The sequence below is a fragment of the Lutjanus erythropterus genome, chromosome 15 (genome assembly GCF_056507025.1).
Source record: "Lutjanus erythropterus isolate fLutEry1 chromosome 15, fLutEry1.hap2, whole genome shotgun sequence".
In the NCBI taxonomy this organism is placed as follows: Eukaryota; Metazoa; Chordata; class Actinopteri; order Lutjaniformes; family Lutjanidae; genus Lutjanus; species Lutjanus erythropterus.
The window spans coordinates 28738480-28759318 of NC_139331.1; the positions used below are offsets into that span (position 1 = coordinate 28738480).

The 20839-nt window shown below is 39.3% G+C and overlaps 1 protein-coding gene across 1 annotated transcript; it reads right to left on the minus strand.

The window, feature by feature from the left end:
- Window positions 1-6059: 6059 nt before the first annotated feature.
- On the minus strand, window positions 6060-19199 carry acbd3 (acyl-Coenzyme A binding domain containing 3). Its single transcript, XM_084737172.1, has 8 exons — window positions 18629-19199; window positions 15265-15406; window positions 14020-14160; window positions 13645-13803; window positions 13172-13346; window positions 11751-11997; window positions 9933-10220; window positions 6060-7008 (listed from the first exon to the last, which is right to left on the minus strand). The coding sequence occupies exons 1-8, from the start codon at window positions 18897-18899 to the stop codon at window positions 6794-6796; spliced, it is 1638 nt and encodes a 545-aa protein (XP_084593298.1). The 5' UTR covers window positions 18900-19199; the 3' UTR covers window positions 6060-6793.
- Between the last annotated feature and the right edge of the window lie 1640 nt (window positions 19200-20839).

Here is a 20839-nt window from a genome sequence, read left to right on the forward strand (position 1 = left end):
GCTTGGATCGCTTCCAACTGGAGCCGGAGGGACTGTGGCTGCCACAAACTGAGAAGTTAGAAGAAATCACAGTGGGAAGCTCAAATTTTTTTTATTCACGCTATGGACCACTATGTAGTGATAGAAGAAGAATTAAGATCTTTATTTGAATGAAAGTGGGAATACTACAGTCTATAAAGTCAAGAAAAAGTCTGGAATTCAAAATGGCACCTGTGGACAAAAGCGGTAGTGTTTCACCTGCCATAACCACAGAATATAAGGTCAAACATTTAGTTCCAGAGAAAAATCTCCTCCTGCTTCTTTTTATATGGCCATTAAAAATTTCTTCAGTTCTCCCAACCCATGAATGCACCTCTAAAACAACCAATATCTGTTTTTAGATAGCTTTTTTTTTTTTTTTTAGATTTTTTTTTTTTTTTTTATAGGTTAAACTTAGTTAATTTGAGAAATAATTAGTAGTTAGTTAGTAAAGTTAACACATATAGCTAGCTAGCATAGTTTGGTTATTTAACTAGTTAGATTCTAGATTTTAAATATAATAAACTTAGTTTACAGGGGAAATAATGACATTAAAATTAGTTAGTTAGTTAGTTAGTTAGTTAGTTAGTTAGTTATATTTCTAATAGAAAGAAAGTAGCTCCTACATCGCAGTAATATATTTTTATATTCTCCGTAGCAGAAAAAGATTCAAGTGACCCAACAAAAGTCCCCTTGTTATGTGACTGTGTACAGAGCCTGGAGAAGAAGTGAAGTAAAGGTATTATGTTTAAATTTGAATGTCAGTGTATAACTGTGTGTACCTCATGATGTTCTTTTGAGTTCTAAGTAGTTTTTTGTTTGTTTGTTTGTTTTTGTACTTTTTTCCCTTCCTTTCTTTTTCTTCTTCTTCACCCTCTGGCTACGACCATCTCACACCCTGGACAACACATTCTCTGAACACTTGTGTCTGATTTATCTCCTCTGTGTGTGTGTACAAGGCATGTTTGTCCAGGGCCTGCGTCCAAACCGCCGCCTGCCATTCCCACCGCTGCTCTTTAAATTCCAAAGAGCAAACTGTCCTCATTGATAGCATACCGCTCGCCCAGCTCAGCTGTAGTTCACTGGATTCTTTTAAAAGTCCAGTTGGCAAAATATGTCTCAGTCGGCAGTATTTAATGTGCCCCCTGGTGTCTTCAAGCGAACACAACAGCGACTTCAGAGGTGCCTCTTAAGACATAAAATCCAGTCCAAGTGTCTCACCGTCCATGTTTTCTCATCACTCATCTAACTGTAAATCTTCAAATTCCTGTCCTTCTGCTGTGTGCAATGCAACAGTTTAAAAAGTTACTCAATATTACAGTGTGAAGGCTGACACTGATGTCCCTCATTGTCCTGTTCCACATGAGTAACATCCGCACTTGTCCTTCCATCAGCACAAAATGTGTTTGACAGGAAAGCAGCGTGAGGGTGACACATTCACCACCGGTGGAAAAAGGAACAAGCTAATACTTTTGTGTTGTGCCAAGGCCACTTTTGGTGTCCTCACCCTCCCACCATCGCCTTTTTCTGGTGTTTCAGCGTCACTGCTTCCACTTAGTAGCTATAGGAGGGTTACTTTAAAAATGTACTCCTATTTACCTGTTTAAAAATCACTGACATGATCCAAGTGTCATAATGTTAAAGTAATGTAACTTAATTACTTTGTTTTACTTTTGGATTACCTCAATACAGAATATGGTGAAAACGTTTGGCCAAATATTGTGTTTATGTTTGTTGTAGGTTTATTTATTTTGTCCAGCTTGCATATTCCTTCATTTGTTGTATCAGTGCATGTTGTTGTTGCTGTTATGAAAAGGATAATGTCGCACTGCTGTGTTTCATGTTGTATGTTATCATATAAGCATAGAAAATCTGTCAAATCATTATATTTCAAGCTAAAACAACATGTCCTGACCTACTCTTAGCAAACAGCTAATGTTAGCATTAACCACCAGCTAGCTGATACTACTGTTTGAACGTGCTACATGATACAACAGGAAAGGTGTAAATTAAATTTTAAAATATCAATGAAAGAATTAATTTATTCATAAACAGTAATGTTAGCTAAAAAGTGTTTGGATGCTAACGTTAGCTGCTGGTAACTAAAGGGTTATCAAGTGTTGTTTTAGCTGATTTCTGATTTCTTCCCAGATTCTCAGTTAGCATTGCCTTGTCAGCTGCTGATCAATCAATAAGCGGTGACATGATAACGATTGATGATAATGATTTATCAGATTTTCCTTGCGTACATGTTTTACAACCTGGGACACAGTAGTGTGTAGTTTCAGCTTCCCGCCTGAAGTGTGATGTCAGAGGAAAATGGCCACCGTGTGAATGTGGTGAATGTCCAGTAAGCCAGGAATTAAAGTTATTGATTAAACAAAGAAAAAAATTCTTAAGTCTTTTTACACAGCTGCCATTTTGACGTGAAGAATTAGGGTAAACACCAGTGTAAGCAAAGCATTTTAGTACTTCAAAAAAGTCCGCCTAAATAAATCAGTATCAGTTCAAATGTGCACCATATTTAGAATTTAGCCACATATCGCTCTCTCCAAACCAACCACTCCACTGGCAAAAATGTTAATTTTTACTTTGTTAAACACAAGAGTTGCTGGTCTAATGCTACATCAATTGGTTAGTTTTTTTTTTCTTTTCTTTTTGTTATTGTGTGGCTTACGTAGTTTAAAGGGCTAGTTCGGATAAACTTTGGTCAAACAATACCACAAACAAAGTAACCAGCAATCCATGTGTTCTGCAAAGTAAAATTACTGTTTTTGTTAAGGGACTTTGGTGGCTTTGGAGAGAGTGGTATTTGGCTTGTATAATGGCACTTTGTTGTTGCACAAGGCTGCCTGACAGCAAGGTAAAGCAGTGAAAATATTCTAAATTTAGCATATAAGTTCGGTCATTTTTATGCAGCTAAAATATTTTTCTGCAGCAGTACAATTCTTAGCTTCCTACACTGGTACCCCGGCTGCTTCTCCAAATTAGGGGGTGTGCTGACCACCATTTCATGTAAGTAATACACTGCGGGCAAGTGCCTAATATAACCCCTTTAATTAGTGTCACTGGTAACACCTGTGTTTACCCTGCTCCTTCATATTAATATGGCTGCCATGAAAAAAAAAATCTACTGGCAGCAACTTTCATATTTCTTTTTATCTGTTTTTAGGCAGTGAACAAAAGAAAAGTTTGACCACATACATTAAAACAGTGAAAATAGAAACGCAGACAAACACTCCAGTTCTAGAGATGAACATAAGTTTAATCAAGATTAAATATATGCCCAAAAAAGATCTTGCAACTCATAAGAGATCCAAACAAGTCAAAACAATACAAAAAGATGAGCTTTTCTGGCTGTCATGTCAATAGAGTCTTAACAGTTTTATGCTTCCTACGAGTTTTGGACTTTCATTCAGGGGGTAAAATGTATACATATATCTCATTCACCATATTTTACAGTGCATTGATTCTCAAAACCATAGCCTTCGTCCACATCTACCCCATACATAAACTCATTTATAGAATTATTTACATACAAGGCTTGAACAAAGTCAGCTCAAACCACTTGGTGAGCAAAAACAAACATCACACTTCAGAACATATGGGAACTTTCTTAAACTCCATGGCTTGGTTAAGCCACAAGTAGTGACATTTTGTTACACGAATCACTGAATGGATAGGAGGCAGATAATTAAATAATATAATGAAGTGACACTCAGGAAGGACACTGAAGAATTACTGAACTTGCAAGTCATTCTGCCTCTGTCTGTCTTTAAAGTTTGGTTGCATACACATAAAAATGTACAAACGAGTGAACAAGTGAAACCAAATGTCTCTGAACACACTGCTCATAATGCACCTGTGTGGCTGCTACACAAATCATGCATACGCAATGTGAAACTGAACAACAATGAATCTAAATTATGGCAACAAATTAACTTTAAAAAAAAAAAAAAAAAATTTTTTTGAATACATTTAGATGTCACAAACTGAGTTAGTAAGCAACCACGTCACCCCGGACACAAAAATAAGTAATCTCAGTTTATTCACGATAACTTATTTTGAGATGACAGTTAAATCATACCCGGAAGAAAAAACATAATCAGAACAGCAACACTGTATTTGATGGATTTTTGATTTCTGAGAGATGTAACAGTGCTTCGTGACCACTTTTGTTAGTTGTACTTGTGTGTCAGAACTGAGTTGCAGCATCTCCAAACACACAGAATGATAAACACAAAAGCCTCTCAGGTAATATTAGTATACATCTGTCTTATGCTAGCTCCTTTTTTTTTCTTGATTCTTTGCTAAAGAATGACGTGAAAAGGACAGCTGATGACAAGGACACTGCTGTAAAGAAGCACTGAGGCAACTGCTTGTAGGTGAAACAAACTGAAACAGCATCACACAGATAAAACAAATAGCTGTAGGAGAAAGGGAGAGCAAATATTTATTAAGCTTTTTAAAGGCTCACAGCCACTTTTTTCCATGTGCACGTTATTTTATACTCACATGGAACGACTTCTTGCCCGTCCTTCATAAATTTTGCCATTAGACTCCATGAAAAGAAAAAAAAAAAAAAAATTCCTACTGGCGCACTCAGATTGTATCAAGAAATAAAGGGTGAAAGACAGACTGTTGTTGTGCAGGAATAAGCCAAAAAGAGTACTGCTTCCACTAATAATCCTGTCAGATCTTCATATATGCACGGTATCTTGGGAAGAAAAGATCAACGGACTACTGTTTGACAACAAAAAGGATGATGAGGTTTGTGTGCACTGGTGTTTTTACGCTGGCTTTACACGGTGAAATTTTCACGCAACCGGTTGCAGGTTGCAAACTGCATGAAACATAATTACAGTTACACAAAGCAACACAGTTTAACACTTAATTTTGCTAAATTTAGCTGGTTAGATTGGTAATTTTCTTTATTTTTTTTTTCATTTCTGTTTTCTTGCTAGACTAAATCAAGTGGGAAGAGTCATTGTGTCTACATTTGCATCTTTGCATCTTATTTCATATAATTTTCTCGCTGGATAACATCGATTTAGACTTTGCTTTTTCTTCTGATGGTGGCTGTCCTGAGAATAGGAAAAGAGCAAGAGCTATTGATGCGTTTATGCTTATTGATCTGTTAGAACAAAAAACCTCCCTCCTACTGGCTACTCAAAAGAGAGACCTGTTTCACGCTTTATTAAACAAGCTTGATCCCATGAGCCTCCGGTGACTGCATTTGCCCCTTGATTCAAGGAAAGTAAATCAATAAACAGCTCTTTGTTTCCACCTTTTGACATCAGTGTGAAATTGTAACTTGATATATGACTGCATTTTATATAACAGCTCTGATTTACATTAAAACTTTATATTAAAGTAGAGCTATAACTAAGCTTACAGTAACGATAGTCACCAGTTAATTACAACAAACTTTGTTTGTTGACAGCGTTATGAACCTGACATGAAGTCTGTGATAATAATTTCCTTCTGAAAAAATCCAAGATACCATCTTCAGTTTTATTACAGGGACAGTTCACCCCAAAATCAAAACCAACAGAGTTCTTGACCGTATAGATTTCTGCCTCCGCAGACCCTGTTGTGAGCGGTTTAATGCAGGAACTATTCTTTCTGCAGTAAAACCTACTGTAACTACTATCCGATATAGGGTGTAGAGATGTCTGCCTTCTCTCCAAAGTAATGGAACTAAATGGCACTCAGCTTGTGGTGCTCAAAATACCACAAAAATACATAATTCACAGACCTTGTTGTGATCAGTAGGGACTACTTTCTTTCTTGTAGAAATCAAGTAGTTCTGGGAGATTTTACTGCAGAAAGAAAATAGTTCCTGCATGAAACATCAAGGTCTATGGAAGCAGAAATCTAGATGGATAAGTAGCACTACAGGCCAGGGGGAAAATATGTATTTTTTGGATTGCAGGATGAACTGTCCCTTTAATTTATTCATTTTGGTCATAAGTTGCTGTCAAGTTGAAACCAATCAGTTAAAATGCTTGGAATGTGGAATGTTTTGATTGGCTGTTCTGCAACTATTAACATGTTTCTAGTGTGTTGCAGAGGGCTCTACACTTATTTTCACCTAAGTTTCAATCACCTAAAGTTGTGTCAAAGTTTCAGCGTGTATAGCCAGCCTTTATGTGTGTGTGAGACCAGAAGCTCTCTGTGGAACAGAAAACATAGTGTTATGAACTACATTTAATTTCAACATTGTGTTCTTGTGGGATGAACAACCACCAAACAGGCTCACGGAGCGCTGGAGTCGCCGGGTTTCCGTTCACGGTCATGAAAAGCGTCACTCAGGGCAGAAGCAGCCACAAGGCCACGTTGGACAGTGTCGGGCTGGGGTGGTGACAGGAGAGGAGCCCAGGGTGAAAAGTGGTCAAATACAACATGAGAGCAAAGTCCTACAGCTTGGTCTATGTGAGCGCAGCGAGGACAGGTGGTGAATATACAACAGGGATACGCACTCCTCTTCCAAGGGCTCGATGACAGGCTCTAGCGTGGGTGCATCTCGGGACACGCGTACACACACACACACACAGTTCATACATATTAGTCCAATCTCCAAACTCAGGCTCCAGATGTGTCTCTTTGTCACCCTCTGGTGGTTTTGTCCAGAATCGATCTGGTATCACTTTCTCCCTCACACACACACACACACACACACATACAGGTTGCCATCTCCACCTACATACTCACTCACACACACACATATATGAACATACACACTCCTTGGCTCCCCCTGTGTCTGTATTCAGGCTTATCTGGTGTAGTAGACTCTGTAATAAACACTCTTGGAGCGCCAGAGTGAATAGGAGTTGTCAAACTTGAGCAGGTAGACTCCACGGCCGGGGTACTGGTGGCTGCCGGCGTACACCTCCTCGTGACAGTCCCGCCGGTACACCGGCACAATCTCATCCACCTGCGGCTTCCCTGCTTCCTTCTTCGCCTTCTCCTCCTCGTTGGGAGGATCTCCTGCGGACAAAAGAACAATGAATCAAGTTGGTGTAAACAGGAGAGAATCATCAAGGAGTCTCATCTTCATTATAATTATTCAACACTATCATTAACCTTCATACAATGGAGTTATATTTGTGCCTCAGTCCTGAGAACACAATGGGATGTTTTGAGCTCAGAAAAAAAATATTTTGGAAAACACATAAATTATAGCTTACAAATTAAGTTCTAATCATGAATAATTAATTCTATTCTATTCTATTCTGACCTCAATCCTGCCTTTTGGTTTCTCAAAAATTCTCACACTCAGGATTAAGGTATTAAGAATATGTATGTGAGACAACAGGAATATGTAAATAATAATGACATGTTTCCTTCTGTTTAGAGTAGCTTTCCTTCTGGCTGAAAGATTTTAATTGTTGTACTCTGTTGTTCCAATGTTTTACTGTTGTTTTTTTGTGTTGCACAATGTATGGAGTTACTTGTGGGTTTTAAGTGTTCTACTTGCACAGATTTTTTTTGTGTATCTATTAAACTGATGATTAGATCTTTTAACCTTTGTAAAGTGTCTCTGAGTACAAAGAAAAGCAGTCTATAAACAAAGTATATTATTATTTTATGTCTGGGACTCTTGGGAGATTCTAATAAAACCAAAGAAAGAAAATCAAAGGCAAAATAAGCGCCAGATAACCTGGCCGAACATTACACCACTGTTTAGGTATCGCAGTCTCTTAGCGTGGGAACCAGACAACTCTGCTAGCTCATGTTTCATTTGCTGATATGTCAGGTCACCCTCTCCATGTTCAGAGAGATTTCGTCCACTCAATCTCTTTGGGTCACTCACAAACTGTCAAACTGGGACAACTGTCTTGCCTGTTTCTCACCTCAAATGTTTCAGACACATTTTAATGTAGTGTTTGGCTATAAATTTTCCCACCAGGCACTGCCCCAACTTGCATGCTCTGACTGGTTGTAGGTCTATCCCATTGGCAGAGGCATTTTGATTTATACCCGCTGATAATCCCCTTTGCAAATCAAAAATTTACTGAGGTGATGCCAGGCTTAGAGGTTCTCACTTGTAATACTTGTACATACTATTACCAAATAAATACCTGATGTTTATGACAAATTGTGACAGAATCACTGTTTCACTAAATATCCATACAAAACTTTCACTCCAGCAGACATTCAGAAGTGAAGTTTAGAAGGACTAACATATCTGCCAAAGTAGCCTTTTGTATGTTAACCAAGAAAACCACATACTGCCTTTTATCTTATCAACATATTGTGAGAATTCATTTCTATTCATGCCACTGCTCCAGTTTTCACCAGAGAACACAAGCAGAACTTTCTCTGCCCCTCAGAGAACTATGAGATGTTTATCTATGGTGTATAAATGTACTAGACTTGAGATAAGAATAAAATACTATCATACAACTAGTTATTGTGAGTGAGGTAAGAGAAATAAATCTAGAAAAAAAAAAAGACAGTCCTAATCAGAGGAACTTTTTCTCTGGCAGAAAGAGAAGATTTAACAACCACCATGACTTGACATGTCATTAATGAACCATGTATGCAGTATTCATTGCAAATGGCAAAGATCAGAGAGAAATAATTATCCATCTATTACTTTATAGCCAATAAATTAAGAGAAGAGCTAGCAGAGCTCTATTTTTTAATTAAAAAATAGACTTGCATATGTTTTTGGAGAGTTTACACCCACACACAGGATCACAGTCAGTAAAACTGACTTTTCAAACAGATGTTTTCACCAGGAGCTGTTTGTTTAACGAACAACCACCACCACAGGTTGCTGCACGTAGGTACCAGACATGCTCGGCCTGCCAGGTCTGCTCAGGGTCCTGCGTTTACAGATGAAAGACCTATCGTGATTGGCTGTGCGTCGGAAAACGTACGAATGCCTTTCACAAACCGACACAGCTCATTGCACAAAGCTTACGTAATTTAAGTGCTGTAACATCAATTTGAAAATTGCTGAGGAATTGATTTTGTGAAGGACAATATTTTTTAAGCAAGATTAGTTGGCTGGTTAACACTGGCTAACAAACACAGAGAACTCTTAATCAAATGTAACATTGATAAAAAACAATGAAAAGCTTATAAACCAATGTTAAAAGTTAGTACTCAAGTAGTCATTGTATTATAATAATATTTACCATAATAAATCATAAAATGACCATGATATGTCATTAGACATTAAAGAAATGTGCTAAGTTGTAATACTCCCTTCTCTCACAACAACACCACAGCTATGGTGTCCTCCCTGGAATTTCTATTTCGGCCTGTAACTTGAGTTCTTGTTTGCCTGTTTCATGTTAATCAGAGTCCAAGTTAATGCCGAATGTTCACGTAATGAGCTAGTGTCTATTTATGAGTCATAAGAAATCATTGAGAAGGATTACATGTTTATTACAGTTAAAACAAGCAATATCTTAATGGAGTCTGGCAGGCAGAAGGCAGGCAGTCACTGAATTCAAACTCCAGTGTGTTTTTTCAGAGCAGTGGGCTTCTGTTTTCAGGATAACGGGTTTAGCTTTACATTGACAGACAACTGACAGTAATAAACAGCTGATCGGGCAGGGGGAAACAACTCACTTCAACCATAGACTGTATATTAAAGATTTCATCCTATTTAATATACCATCTATGGCCGGAACTCATTTTTTGACGCATAAACGACAAGAAAACAAAGGGAGAAAATAACTGTGAAAATATGAAGTATCTTCTTGTTCCCAACATGGCCACAACCATGGCTCCTTTCCGATGCACAGCTAATCATAATCTGTAAATGCAGGACCCCAAGCACATCTGGCAGGCTGAGTACATCTGGTACCTACACCATTCACTGCCGCCACACCTGAGAATATATATGTCAGAAAAACTGCAGGCTTATTCACGCTGCCTTCCCGCCCACAACTCACCTTCTTCATCCTCGTCCTCATCGCTGGACTCTGACACGTGCACGCTGACCGAGGCAGAGGCAGCGTCCGTCCACTCGAAGAACACCCCGAAGCCGATGTCATAATAGTCCGTGGCAAACTCCCAGAACAGGTAAGAGCCTTCTTCATGGGTGGGCACACGCACTGTCACCACCTCGCCACGCCCCACTGTGATCACGCTGTCTGCGTCCTGTCGGATTTTCTCCTTGAAGTCCTTGATCTGCGGTCGTGTCCACATGGAGGGAGCAGCGATGACTGGTGGGGAGTCTGCTGTGATCAAAGGACAAGAGACTTTTTTTTACAATCTGTTGTAAAAATATAAAATAAAATCTGTTCATGAAAGTTTTTTATCACAGGGTTCAATATTAATGATTTCTTTCACTGGCCTGGTCGGAAAAGTGGGTCAGAAATCTTCTTGCCCAAAGTCAATTTCCCAATGCCGCTGTACAAATTGTTTTATTTATTAAGCAGTTATCAAGTAACAAAAAGACTAAAGTTAAGTGTCATGTTTAATCTAGGGTTGCAATGTCTATAAAATGTCAGAAAACAGTGAAAGATTCTCAGCTTTTCAATGTCAGAAGTGATTATTTTGTCAGTCCATAACCAAAGATATTCAGTTTAATATGAAAATAAACAGAGAAAAGCAAAAAAAACTAAAGAGGCAGATCATAGCATTTTCTAACAGTTTTGCATGAAACCATTAATCACTTAACAAAATCATTTAATCCAACACAGTATTTTACTTGACCCGGGCATCAGGAAATCCTTACTGTTGAGCCCTGTGCTAAGAAAGAAATATCACACACATGAGAGCAGGGATATGTCACGTCCCTGCGCTGAGAACGACCACGCCTCCCTTTGGGTGAAAACAAGCGCTGTCAAAGTGCCAGCCGTCAGTAGCAAATGTCTGTGGCAAATACTTCACCACAGGTTCGTTAATGATGTTGCTGAGTAAATGATGCATGTCGATTGTGGGTGTAGAATCAGCGAATCAGAAAATAGTCAGGGTAATTGTGTACTTAAAAAAAAATATGACCTTCCCATAAAACACCTGGGTTTGGTTTAACAGTCAGTAGGCAGTGTTTTCCTGACTGGCCATAGTATTTGCATGTCTAATAGCTAAAAAGCAATATGCTATTCTTATTTTAAGCAATGAAATTGGCAAAGATGTCTGAACTTGCTTGCTGAACTTACCAACGGTGAAATTAGAGGGGCTACTTTCTCTCAAAAAGAGGCGGGGGCAGGACGCAAGGGCAAAATACCTGGATGATTTCCAAACATGAGCCAGCATACACAGACTGAATGCAAAACTGTCTCAGCTGACAGGCCAACCGCCGCATGTCATCAAAGGCGGAGTTGTTTCTTGCGTACCGAGCTTTCCATCCATCTTTCCTCAAAACATAATTCTGAGAGTGAGCGGCTGGCCACAGAGGATTAATTTGGTTCAGGATGTGTGTTTTGGAATCAGACCAAGGCCTTGTTCGCTTCTGGTGCAAGTGCTTACACTTCAGTAAGCAGAATTTGTGGCTGGAGGATACCTACACCAGCAGACTATCATGTATCACTTGTTCCAGCTCTTCTCCTCCCTGCCCTCCAGGTCACATCAACAAGGACACAGCAGATAAGAATCGGGTTTCAATTTTGGTATAAAGCTTTGTTTGTTTGACAGAGAGCTCCCTTCCCCTGCCCTGTAGCCATTCACTGCACAATAAGGGAAGTATAGATTCTATCTACATGAAGGCAGCTCCTGAAGTTTTTGTGTTTTTTTTAAAAAGAGACAAACATCTACTGCCCACCAACCTAATAAAGGCCCATTCTCTGAGATCTCCTCTGCTGGTTCGGGTTCTGGCTCCCGGTCCATGCTCTCTGAGTATGAGTCCGACTGGCCTCCGTTGACTGTGGGGGCTTCCTCTCCAGCAGGCGGTGAAGATGCACACAACGGTCCCGCTGCTGAGGCAGGGATGGGTTCACCGCTGCTGAAGCTAATAGATTCAACGGTGCCCTGCACCATCAAATCAGCCTGCTGCTGCTGCTTCTGTAAGGCCGCCTGAGACAGAAGGAAGACAACACTGAGTCAAAACGCTGAAAACTAACCTATTGACTGATTCCACTTCTCATTTGAATTCAATTTATGTGCATGCAAGGTTGCAGCATTATGGTTGAAATGTTTATCCTGATGAGTCTGCTCAATACTGCACTCATCACAAAACATCATGATCATATGAGGAGCTCAACATTTTCTTCCAATTTTTTGTCCATATTTTTGAACAGTCTCCAAAACTGCTTTGTGTCTCAAGCCCTTTTCTGCATACCAAAGGTTTTTGTGTGTAGAATTAGTTCTTTGTGTCATGAATGTTTTCTACATTTTTTCTTGTCATTGGTCTCATACCAGCCAAGTGTCATCACACCAGAGTTCTGTTAACATCTGCACAAACATAAGCTTTTTACAAATCAGAAAGTTTCATAAATAACACATTCTGATTTATTTTTCAATAAGAATTTTTACAGGCATTGGGGCTTGGTCCAAGACTATTTACAGTTTACTGTGAAAGAAAATGCTGCTAACACCTAAGTGTAAAACTTTTCTATTAACAGCAAAGCCTAAAAATAAAAATCAATCAATGACAGTAGACATGTTCCAACTAAATGCATTGCAAATTCCATCTGAATTTCCAGTACATCAGCAAAAGAAAATGCAAATGAATTCTTGTTTGCACCATTAGGCGATAAATACGAGTTGGTTGATCAAGATAAGCAGAAGGTGGTGCCAATTCTGCAGTCAGAAAACCATTAAACCACTGCAGACAAAGAGGGTGTAACGTGGGCGTAATGTAAAAGAGCACCAGTCAAACCTCAAACAGTGAAAAAAAAATGTAGAAAAGACGATGTAAAGATGATATTTCAGTTTGTTTCATGTATTATTGTGAGGAAGGTTACATCAGATCAGTAATGCGTGATCATGGATGTATTATAGAGCAATGAGGAGCAGAAACAGCTGATCATTCATAAATTAGACCAGAACCTATTCAGGAAGTGTTTCCACCTCCATTAAACACAAAGGCATCTCAAATTATTGTAAAACTCTTTGAGAAACAGAAGAAGTGTTTTTGAGTTTTGGCGTTTCCATCAACCCTTTCTAGTGGGATACTTGAAAATGCGCTTTGCAAAATACTTTGACAGACACACGACTAGTCTTTCCCTCTGTTCATGTGACATGCTACCTGTTGCTGGGCCAGCTGGACCTGGTAGAGCTGCTGCATGTACTGCTGGTAGTGCTGCTCCTGGAGCTGTCGGATGAGGCCGAGCTGTTGCTCTGGGCTGTTGGGGTACTGCTGAGCAGCATACTGTTGGAACTGCACTGCTGTCTGCGCATTCAATGCCGCCATTATCTGTTGTCTGGGACACAGAACACAGGAGGAAGAGCTGGTGAGGAAGGAAATACAGGAAACAGAGAGGAGACAAATGGTGGACAGTGGAAAGTTTTCGGATTTTAACACAGAAGAGTTTTAGTGAGTAGAGTGACTGTCCTCTGGGGGCTGACCCCGCTAAAATGCCCTAGTTGCCCTGCTCCACAGCTGAGAACACAACACCTCTGCAGGTGTCGATGTCAGTGGAGTGTGGTGATCATGTAGAAGTCATGCTGAAGTCAAATCGATATGCAAATACACAGACACAGCGATTCAGACACACATACTTCTGCTGCTCAACCCGTAGCCTCTCTTCTTCTGCCTGTCTCCTTTCCTCTTCCTCTCTCCTCAGCCTCTCCTCCTCCTCAAGCCTACGTCTCTCCTCCTCCTGCCTTTGTCGCTCCCTCTCCTCCTCCTCCTGCCGCTGACGTTCCTCTTCTTCTTTCCTGGAGTAGAGCCAAAATAATGAGGGATATTATAAATGATGCAGCTGGTTACAGTCATTAAAAAATGTCACACACCATCTGTCAATAACAGCCCGATATTTCCCCTGCTGCTTCACAGTTCTGCTGACTGCATATAGGTCAAACTGAGACAGAGTCTGTATTTAGACACTGTGGCAGAGGTATCTCTCTCAGGGGAAATGAAGTCGAGCACCTTACCTTTTTCTCTCCTGCTCCTCCCTTTCAATCTTGTGTGAGGTGACGTAGGGAGCGAAGAGGTTACAGCACTTGTTCAGCAGCTTGACAAACTCCACCATGGCCTCCTCCCGCTCCATGTTTCCCAGCGAGGCCCACTCTTTCCTGCAAACATAGCAAAAACTGGGCTCAGCCAACAAGATTTTTTTTTAAAGTTCTTTTTAGATGACAAAAAATAATTTTAAAACAACTACATGGAGTTTTTAAACTGGTTATGAAACAGCCTCAATTTATTACTGATGCCTCTTTATGACACAGATAAGTTAACGAGACCATTTGTGAGAAGATTTGCTATTTCTATACAGTTACTCTAAATACCTGCCACTAGGGTGAATTGTCCATGCAATCAGATGAAATGAGTCTGTGTTTACATTTCTCCAGGAAAATTTACAATGAGTAGCAAATTAGCCAGTTACAAAGAAGCAGGAGATTTTTATTTAGATCATTTTATTTTCGAGGTTATATTTTGTGGTTAGTATGATGGAAACACTATTGCTCTTATCCCCAGAGGCCTCCAAAAATCAACAAAATATAATATATATAAAAAGTTCCTTGTAGTAGATTTAAAACTTAAGGAATAACAAGGGTTAAATGGACTATATTAAAGATTATTTTTAGCAGGGTTACAGTAGATGGCGGTAAGTATTTGCAGGTTGACAGGAGCCTCATTGTGATGATTTTTTGTGTTATTGTGTGACGTCAGTTTTTATATATATATATATATATATATATAACAGCAGCTGCCTATGGGAAAAAGCTGTATGACGGCAAGGTAATGCAGTGAAAATACTCACAATTCAACAGTGTTCATTTTGTTGATTAATTATTTTCATCAACAGATCAAGATCTAAAATCCAAGGCACATCCTGTCCAGAGCTCTGCATTGCTTAGCTTCCTACACCGATACTACTGCTGCTTTTCTAAACTGGGGACACGCCAACTGCTATCTACAGTAGGTAGGTACTGACAATGGATAAGTACCTCATATAACCACACTTCAAATAATCCAAACTATCTAACACTTCAGTGAATGGAGGTGTGTGTGTGTGTGTGTGTGTGTGTGTGTGTGTGTGTGTGTGTGTGTGTGTGTGTGTGTGTGTGTGTGTGTGTGTGTGCATTTCCTGTAAAACAGCTGAGTTTTTGGAATGTCTATCAGAGTTCAAGGGTCATATGTGCACACACACATATACAGATGTGTGCTGGAGTTACCTGCGGTCGTTTCCCAGGACATCAAAGAAGCCAACCTCTGGTGAAGCATCAGGATTGTAAGGACCCAGCAACACCTGTTTGTGCAGAGCCACCAGTCGAAGCTTCTCCTCATACGTCGGGTGGAAGGCCTTGCCATCTTTCTCTGCGAGCAGCAATGTGAAAGCAATGAGTTTGCATTTATTTGTCTTCTTAATATCCTGCAGTGAAAAGTGCTTGTAAATACTACAATACACCTTTGTGTCTTTGTTCAAGGCAGTTGAAACTGTAGTAGCATATAGGGTATCATATTCTTGTTTCAAGCCAATATGCTATATAACAATCACTCTGTTGATTGAAAACATTCTCCTTTTAAAAAACTATGGACACTCTATAACATAATAATAATAACCACATGGTGGCACTTTAATCCTGCTGAAATATATTTAATCCGAGGTGAAGCAACAAATAGAACTATGTATACAAGTTACGCAATCAGACCTAACCCTAACTAGAAATACAAAGCACAGATTACTAATTCACAGAATGGCAACCAGGCCCAACCTGTTTGCATAGTCATCAGAAGTGCTTTGCTCTAATAAAGACCGCACAACTGGCTAGTGTTCAAAAGTGCTTTACACTTGTTCAGGATGTTTGCAAGGTAACAACTGACTACATGTTGTATTAAAGGCAAGGTGAGCTACAGAGGGCAGGATATACTGTATTTCACACATTTCCTCTGAGGATGAAAATAGACTGCATATGTTATGTATTGTAAAAATATATTTTTCAAGCTGTCTTCTGAATGCAATGTATGCCATATTTAAGTGATGACACTGGTGTCTTAAGATGATGCTTTGCACTTACTGCAAAACCATCTAATAACTAAACAGCTCCAAAATTGTCAATTGACATGTTAATGTGTTTCCCTTATAATAGTTCAGTCATGGGACCCCACCATCAGGCCAAAAAAATATTTTTCACTTCCAGAACTAAGTGGTTGTAGTGGCTGAAGGACCCCAAATATAGGCTGTGGTTGTACCAGACTACCCATGATAAGTTCCAGTTTGCTGAACTCACATCTTTTTTTTTTTAACAACAGTTGAGTTTCTTTATGCATATCTCGATGCCATGGTGAAAATTCACTTAAAGCCAAGGAAGATAAAGTGCAGCATTGCATCATGCACATTATGTTCACAATGTGCTAATGTCTTGCAAAGGTCACAGGTTACACTACTTATTTTTATGCAACATATGCAGCTTATTAAGTCATCCTCTCCTTGGGTTCACTTTGTTTGAAGTCTTGCATATACCAACTGAACAAAAATCTGAAAGCAAATATTAATTGCACCTGACTGAAGCCGACCGTGTCAAAATGCCATCCCACACACCTCATCTGTTTAGTTTTTTTTTTCCCCCTGATGCATACCACCAGTGCTGAAAAAAAATCTAGGGGAAACACTTTACAAAAGCACTGCACTAACTACTACTGTATTTTAAAGCTCCTTGTGTCCCCAATTCTGCATCAGCACTCTACAAAAGCACTGTATTAATTAATGATGTATTTGAAAGCACTTTCACATATTCTGTTGTACATCCTTGGATGTATGAAATGTTTTTATGGGGTAAGTGTAAGTGCATTGTTTGCAGTTGTTCTGCCATGAGCAGACGGAGGCAGAAGGGCCGTCCACACCAGGAACAATAACTATAACAATAAATACTTAATTTTAAAGATCATTATAGCTCAAGTGGTCCACACCAGGACTCTTAAGTTGCTGTCTGGACTCACACTAAACTGCGATAAAAGTCAAGATGATTGGAATTACCATATCAAATTTTAATGATCATGATAAACATGTTTGATTACCGGGCTTTGAAAAGCTCAGTAAATACTGTCTAGTATCAACCACAGTTTGCAACAGTCTTCCTGACAAAGGCGCAGCGGCATCTGAGGTTTGTTTTGCATCAACAAAAATAGTGATATCACAAAGGACATGATGCCATTTCCAAATGTTGAGAGGTTTCCAGTGTTGAAGTTGGTGAAATTATTTCAATGTATGTATCAGTACTTTTTGGCACATTTTAACAACACCAAGATAATAATGATAACTGTGATCATTTTGGTCACTATAATCATGATATGAAATGTTCATACTTTTTCATATCTAGTTAGAACAATGTTAAAAACAAAATATTTATAGTTATTGTTATTAGGGCTGTATCTTAGCAAGAATGTGGCAATTTGATACATATCACAATTCAGGGATTATGGTTTAATGTACTGCAATGCATTGCAATACCTTTTTGAAAACCTAATTTTAGGAAAACTGTCATAGCATAGAGAAGATCACCATATGAGTTTAAAAAGTTTACTTCTTTTTGCAGTCTTAACAGTGAAGAATAGATATCACTGCTATCCATCAGATGGGAGTTTAAACACAACACAAAATGAACCACTGCCATGAATATTTGCATGTACCACAATATCATGATAGTGTTTTTGTGCAGCATCATAAAACATAGCATCACCACACTGTGTATCGATATTTTCTAACACTCCCATAAGTTATCATTCTAGGTTTGGACAGCCCTAAATTCTTAACAACTATGCTGTATGGCAATACAGAAGTGATTCCCACTGTCCAGGCAAAATAACTCTGCAGTATGTATGCATGGAAAACAAGTACAAGTTATCCACTTGCAGTTGGATTTCCTAGTGGAAATACAGCAGCAGGAAGTGGTATGGACATAAGGAGGTAGTTAGGCTTGTGCTGGTCACTCAACCCTGTAAACGCTGAAAACGTGGCTTTAAGCAGCACTGAGAACTTAAGACAGCCAAGACTATGGACCAGTTTTATCCTCATGAGTCACGACTAAGTTATTCCTTCAACACAACGAGGTCCTGTCAACGTCTAATTCATTGGAAAAAGAAGTGTGTAAGCAGCTGACGTGCAGGACGCTCCCCTCGGTCGCAGCAGCGGCAGGGCAGGGCGCGTTTAAAGCTCCTACACACATCATTACCATTCAGTCAGGACGGACAGTTTCTTACATTACAACTCTTGCATTAGTTGATGGAGCGGTGGCAAACCCACAGACATGTACACAGAGGGGAGACAACACCACCCAACAGCGGGATGAAAATGTCCTGAGGCCACGCAGAGACACAAATGGACTACTCGGAAGTGTTTTACCCTTTAACAGCCGGCTAATGGCTTGTTAGCTCTGTAGCTAATGTAATGTTGCGGCTGACAGCCGCGGTGACAGTTAGCTAGCAGCTAACGTTAGCTAGCTGCTAACCTCAACCCGGTAGCCACTCGTCTCACAGTTTAACGGCCGTTTCGAATGTTCTATACATTGAAGATGTGTCATTAAAACAAACGTTAAATACCTTTGAAGAATTTAAGGCCCATTCCGTACAGCTCTTGCAAAGGAAAGCCCCATTTCCTCTCTATGGCAGATTTGCCAGTCTCTCCATCTTCGCCTCCAGCGGCAGCCGGTGTCTCGGTGGTCTCGGGCTCCGCGGGGCTGGGGTCCGGCTCTTCGACCTGACCCTGCTCGCCCTCCGGGTCGGGACTGAGGGTGAGGCCATCGATAGAAACTTCGAGCCGGCTGGAAGTAGCACTGTCGAGGTCGCCGCTCTGAACCTCTGTCGCCATCATGTAGAGACTGTCTGTCAGTCAGCTGAAGAGGCCACGTACCTACTTCCGTTTAGACAGCAGGAAGTTCCGGGAGAGATTTTTTTTTTTTTTTTTTTTTTTTTTTTACGATGTAAATATAATGACGAAGCTTTAACGATAAGAGAAATATTTACAGAGCACTGGGGACGGATACAAAACGTAATCTATTCCATATTTTGTTGTATTATCAACTCGATTCACACAAGAATGTTATTTGGAATTCACTTGTTCATTTTACCAGGAAAATAATAGGATTTTTTTCCCTTTTTATGATAGCTTTACTTTTTTTTTTTTTTTTTACATTTAATTATTTTTACGTAACTACTATATGTAAAAATAATTGTAAAAAACAAAAATGTAAATAAAATACTATGATGTTACTACTACTACGGATAATAATAATAATAATGATAATAATCATCATCATACAATCAAAACTAACAATCATTTTGGTATTGTTGTAATGCGAGGTGATAAAACACACATCATATCTTCAAATTTGAGATCCAAGGTTATTTTTTACCGCTGAAGAACTAACATTCATCATCAATGAACGGACATCATGCAATGAATCTGTGCATTTCTATAACAAAAATGTGTAAAGGGATAGACCACCCAAAAAAGGAAAATTCAGTCATTATCTACTCACCATCAGACCAGCTGAATGTTCGGTTTATTTTGTTAGTCCATAAAACACTGCTGGAGTTTCACAGGAAAAGAATGTTGCAGAATCTCTCAAACAGTGGAAGTGAATGGTGACCAGTTTTCAAACATAAAAAACAACAGGGAAAAAAAACAAACAAACATTTATTGCCTCCATACTGCTTGTCTGGTGTAATCCAAGTCTTTTAAGGCCCTGACATGCTGTTCACACACAGTCACACCACACACACCCAGTTCAGATGGTGTGCACGTACACATGAACATGGCTGCAAGCTGAGGATCTACAGTGACAATTCAGACTAAAAACATGGCTTAAATAACTTTTTTTTAGTCAACTTGAAATGTTGGGGCTTTAGAAGACTTAGATTACACCAGATGAACAGTATGGAAGTGTTTTTTTGTTGTTTTTTATACATCCAGCTTCTCTTGTAGGCTGGGCATCCCCTCAATTAACGGAGTTGACTGCTTAAGTTTATGACGTCATATACACAGCTTGAATGTGTTCTTTTGAGTCTGCCCTTGCTCACTATATAGTATATATAATTTTGGGGAAAAAAATTCTTAACAGTTTTTGGGTGGGTATTTTATCAAGTTTACTGTCATGCACCATAAAACCAAGACACATTCCTTATATGTGAAAACCTACCTCTGATTCTGGGATGTCGGTGCAACATATGCTGCCATCCAAACAACATTTTTTTTCAGAGACGTTCCTGTTTATTTCAGCAAGACACTGTCGAGACACATTCTGCACGTGTTACAACAGCGTGGCTTCATATTAAAGAGTTCAGGTACTAGACTGACCTGCCTGCAGTCCAGACCTGTCTCCCACTGAAAATGTGTGGTGCATTATGAAGCACAACATACAACAACAGAGACCCCAGACTGCTGAGCAACTTAAGCCTTATATTAAGCAAGAATAGGAGATAATTTCTCTCTGAAGAATTCCACAATTAGTGTCCTCAGTTCCCAAATTTTTACTGAGTGTTGTTAAAACAAAAGGTGATGTATCACAGTGGTAAATATGCAGCGGTCACAGCTTTTTTTCTGGACTGACATTTCTTGTTACACCGATGATAGTTTATCTGTAATAAGCTAAGATCAATTGTTGATGTATCAGCCCGGGGAAATGGTTGATCCAGCTCTAATATGAAGACACTTTACTGCAGTAACATTCACAAATCTGTGCAACAACAACAATCATCACGCTCGAATACTGCTTGTGATATTATTAATGTGCCTTTACACTTAGCTCGTAT

What these genes read in the sequence shown, in the direction of transcription:
- acbd3 (XM_084737172.1), bottom strand. Translation starts at nt 18,899, where the DNA reads ATGATGGCGACAGAGGTTCAGAGCGGCGACCTCGACAGTGCTACTTCC. An exon ending in GTCCTGGGAAACGACCGCAG is followed by an intron (nt 14,161 to 15,264) that starts GTAACTCCAGCA and finishes CTATGTTTGCAG; the next exon opens with GAAAGAGTGGGCCTCGCTGG. An exon ending in CTACGGGTTGAGCAGCAGAA is followed by an intron (nt 13,347 to 13,644) that starts GTATGTGTGTCT and finishes TCTGTGTCCCAG; the next exon opens with ACAACAGATAATGGCGGCAT.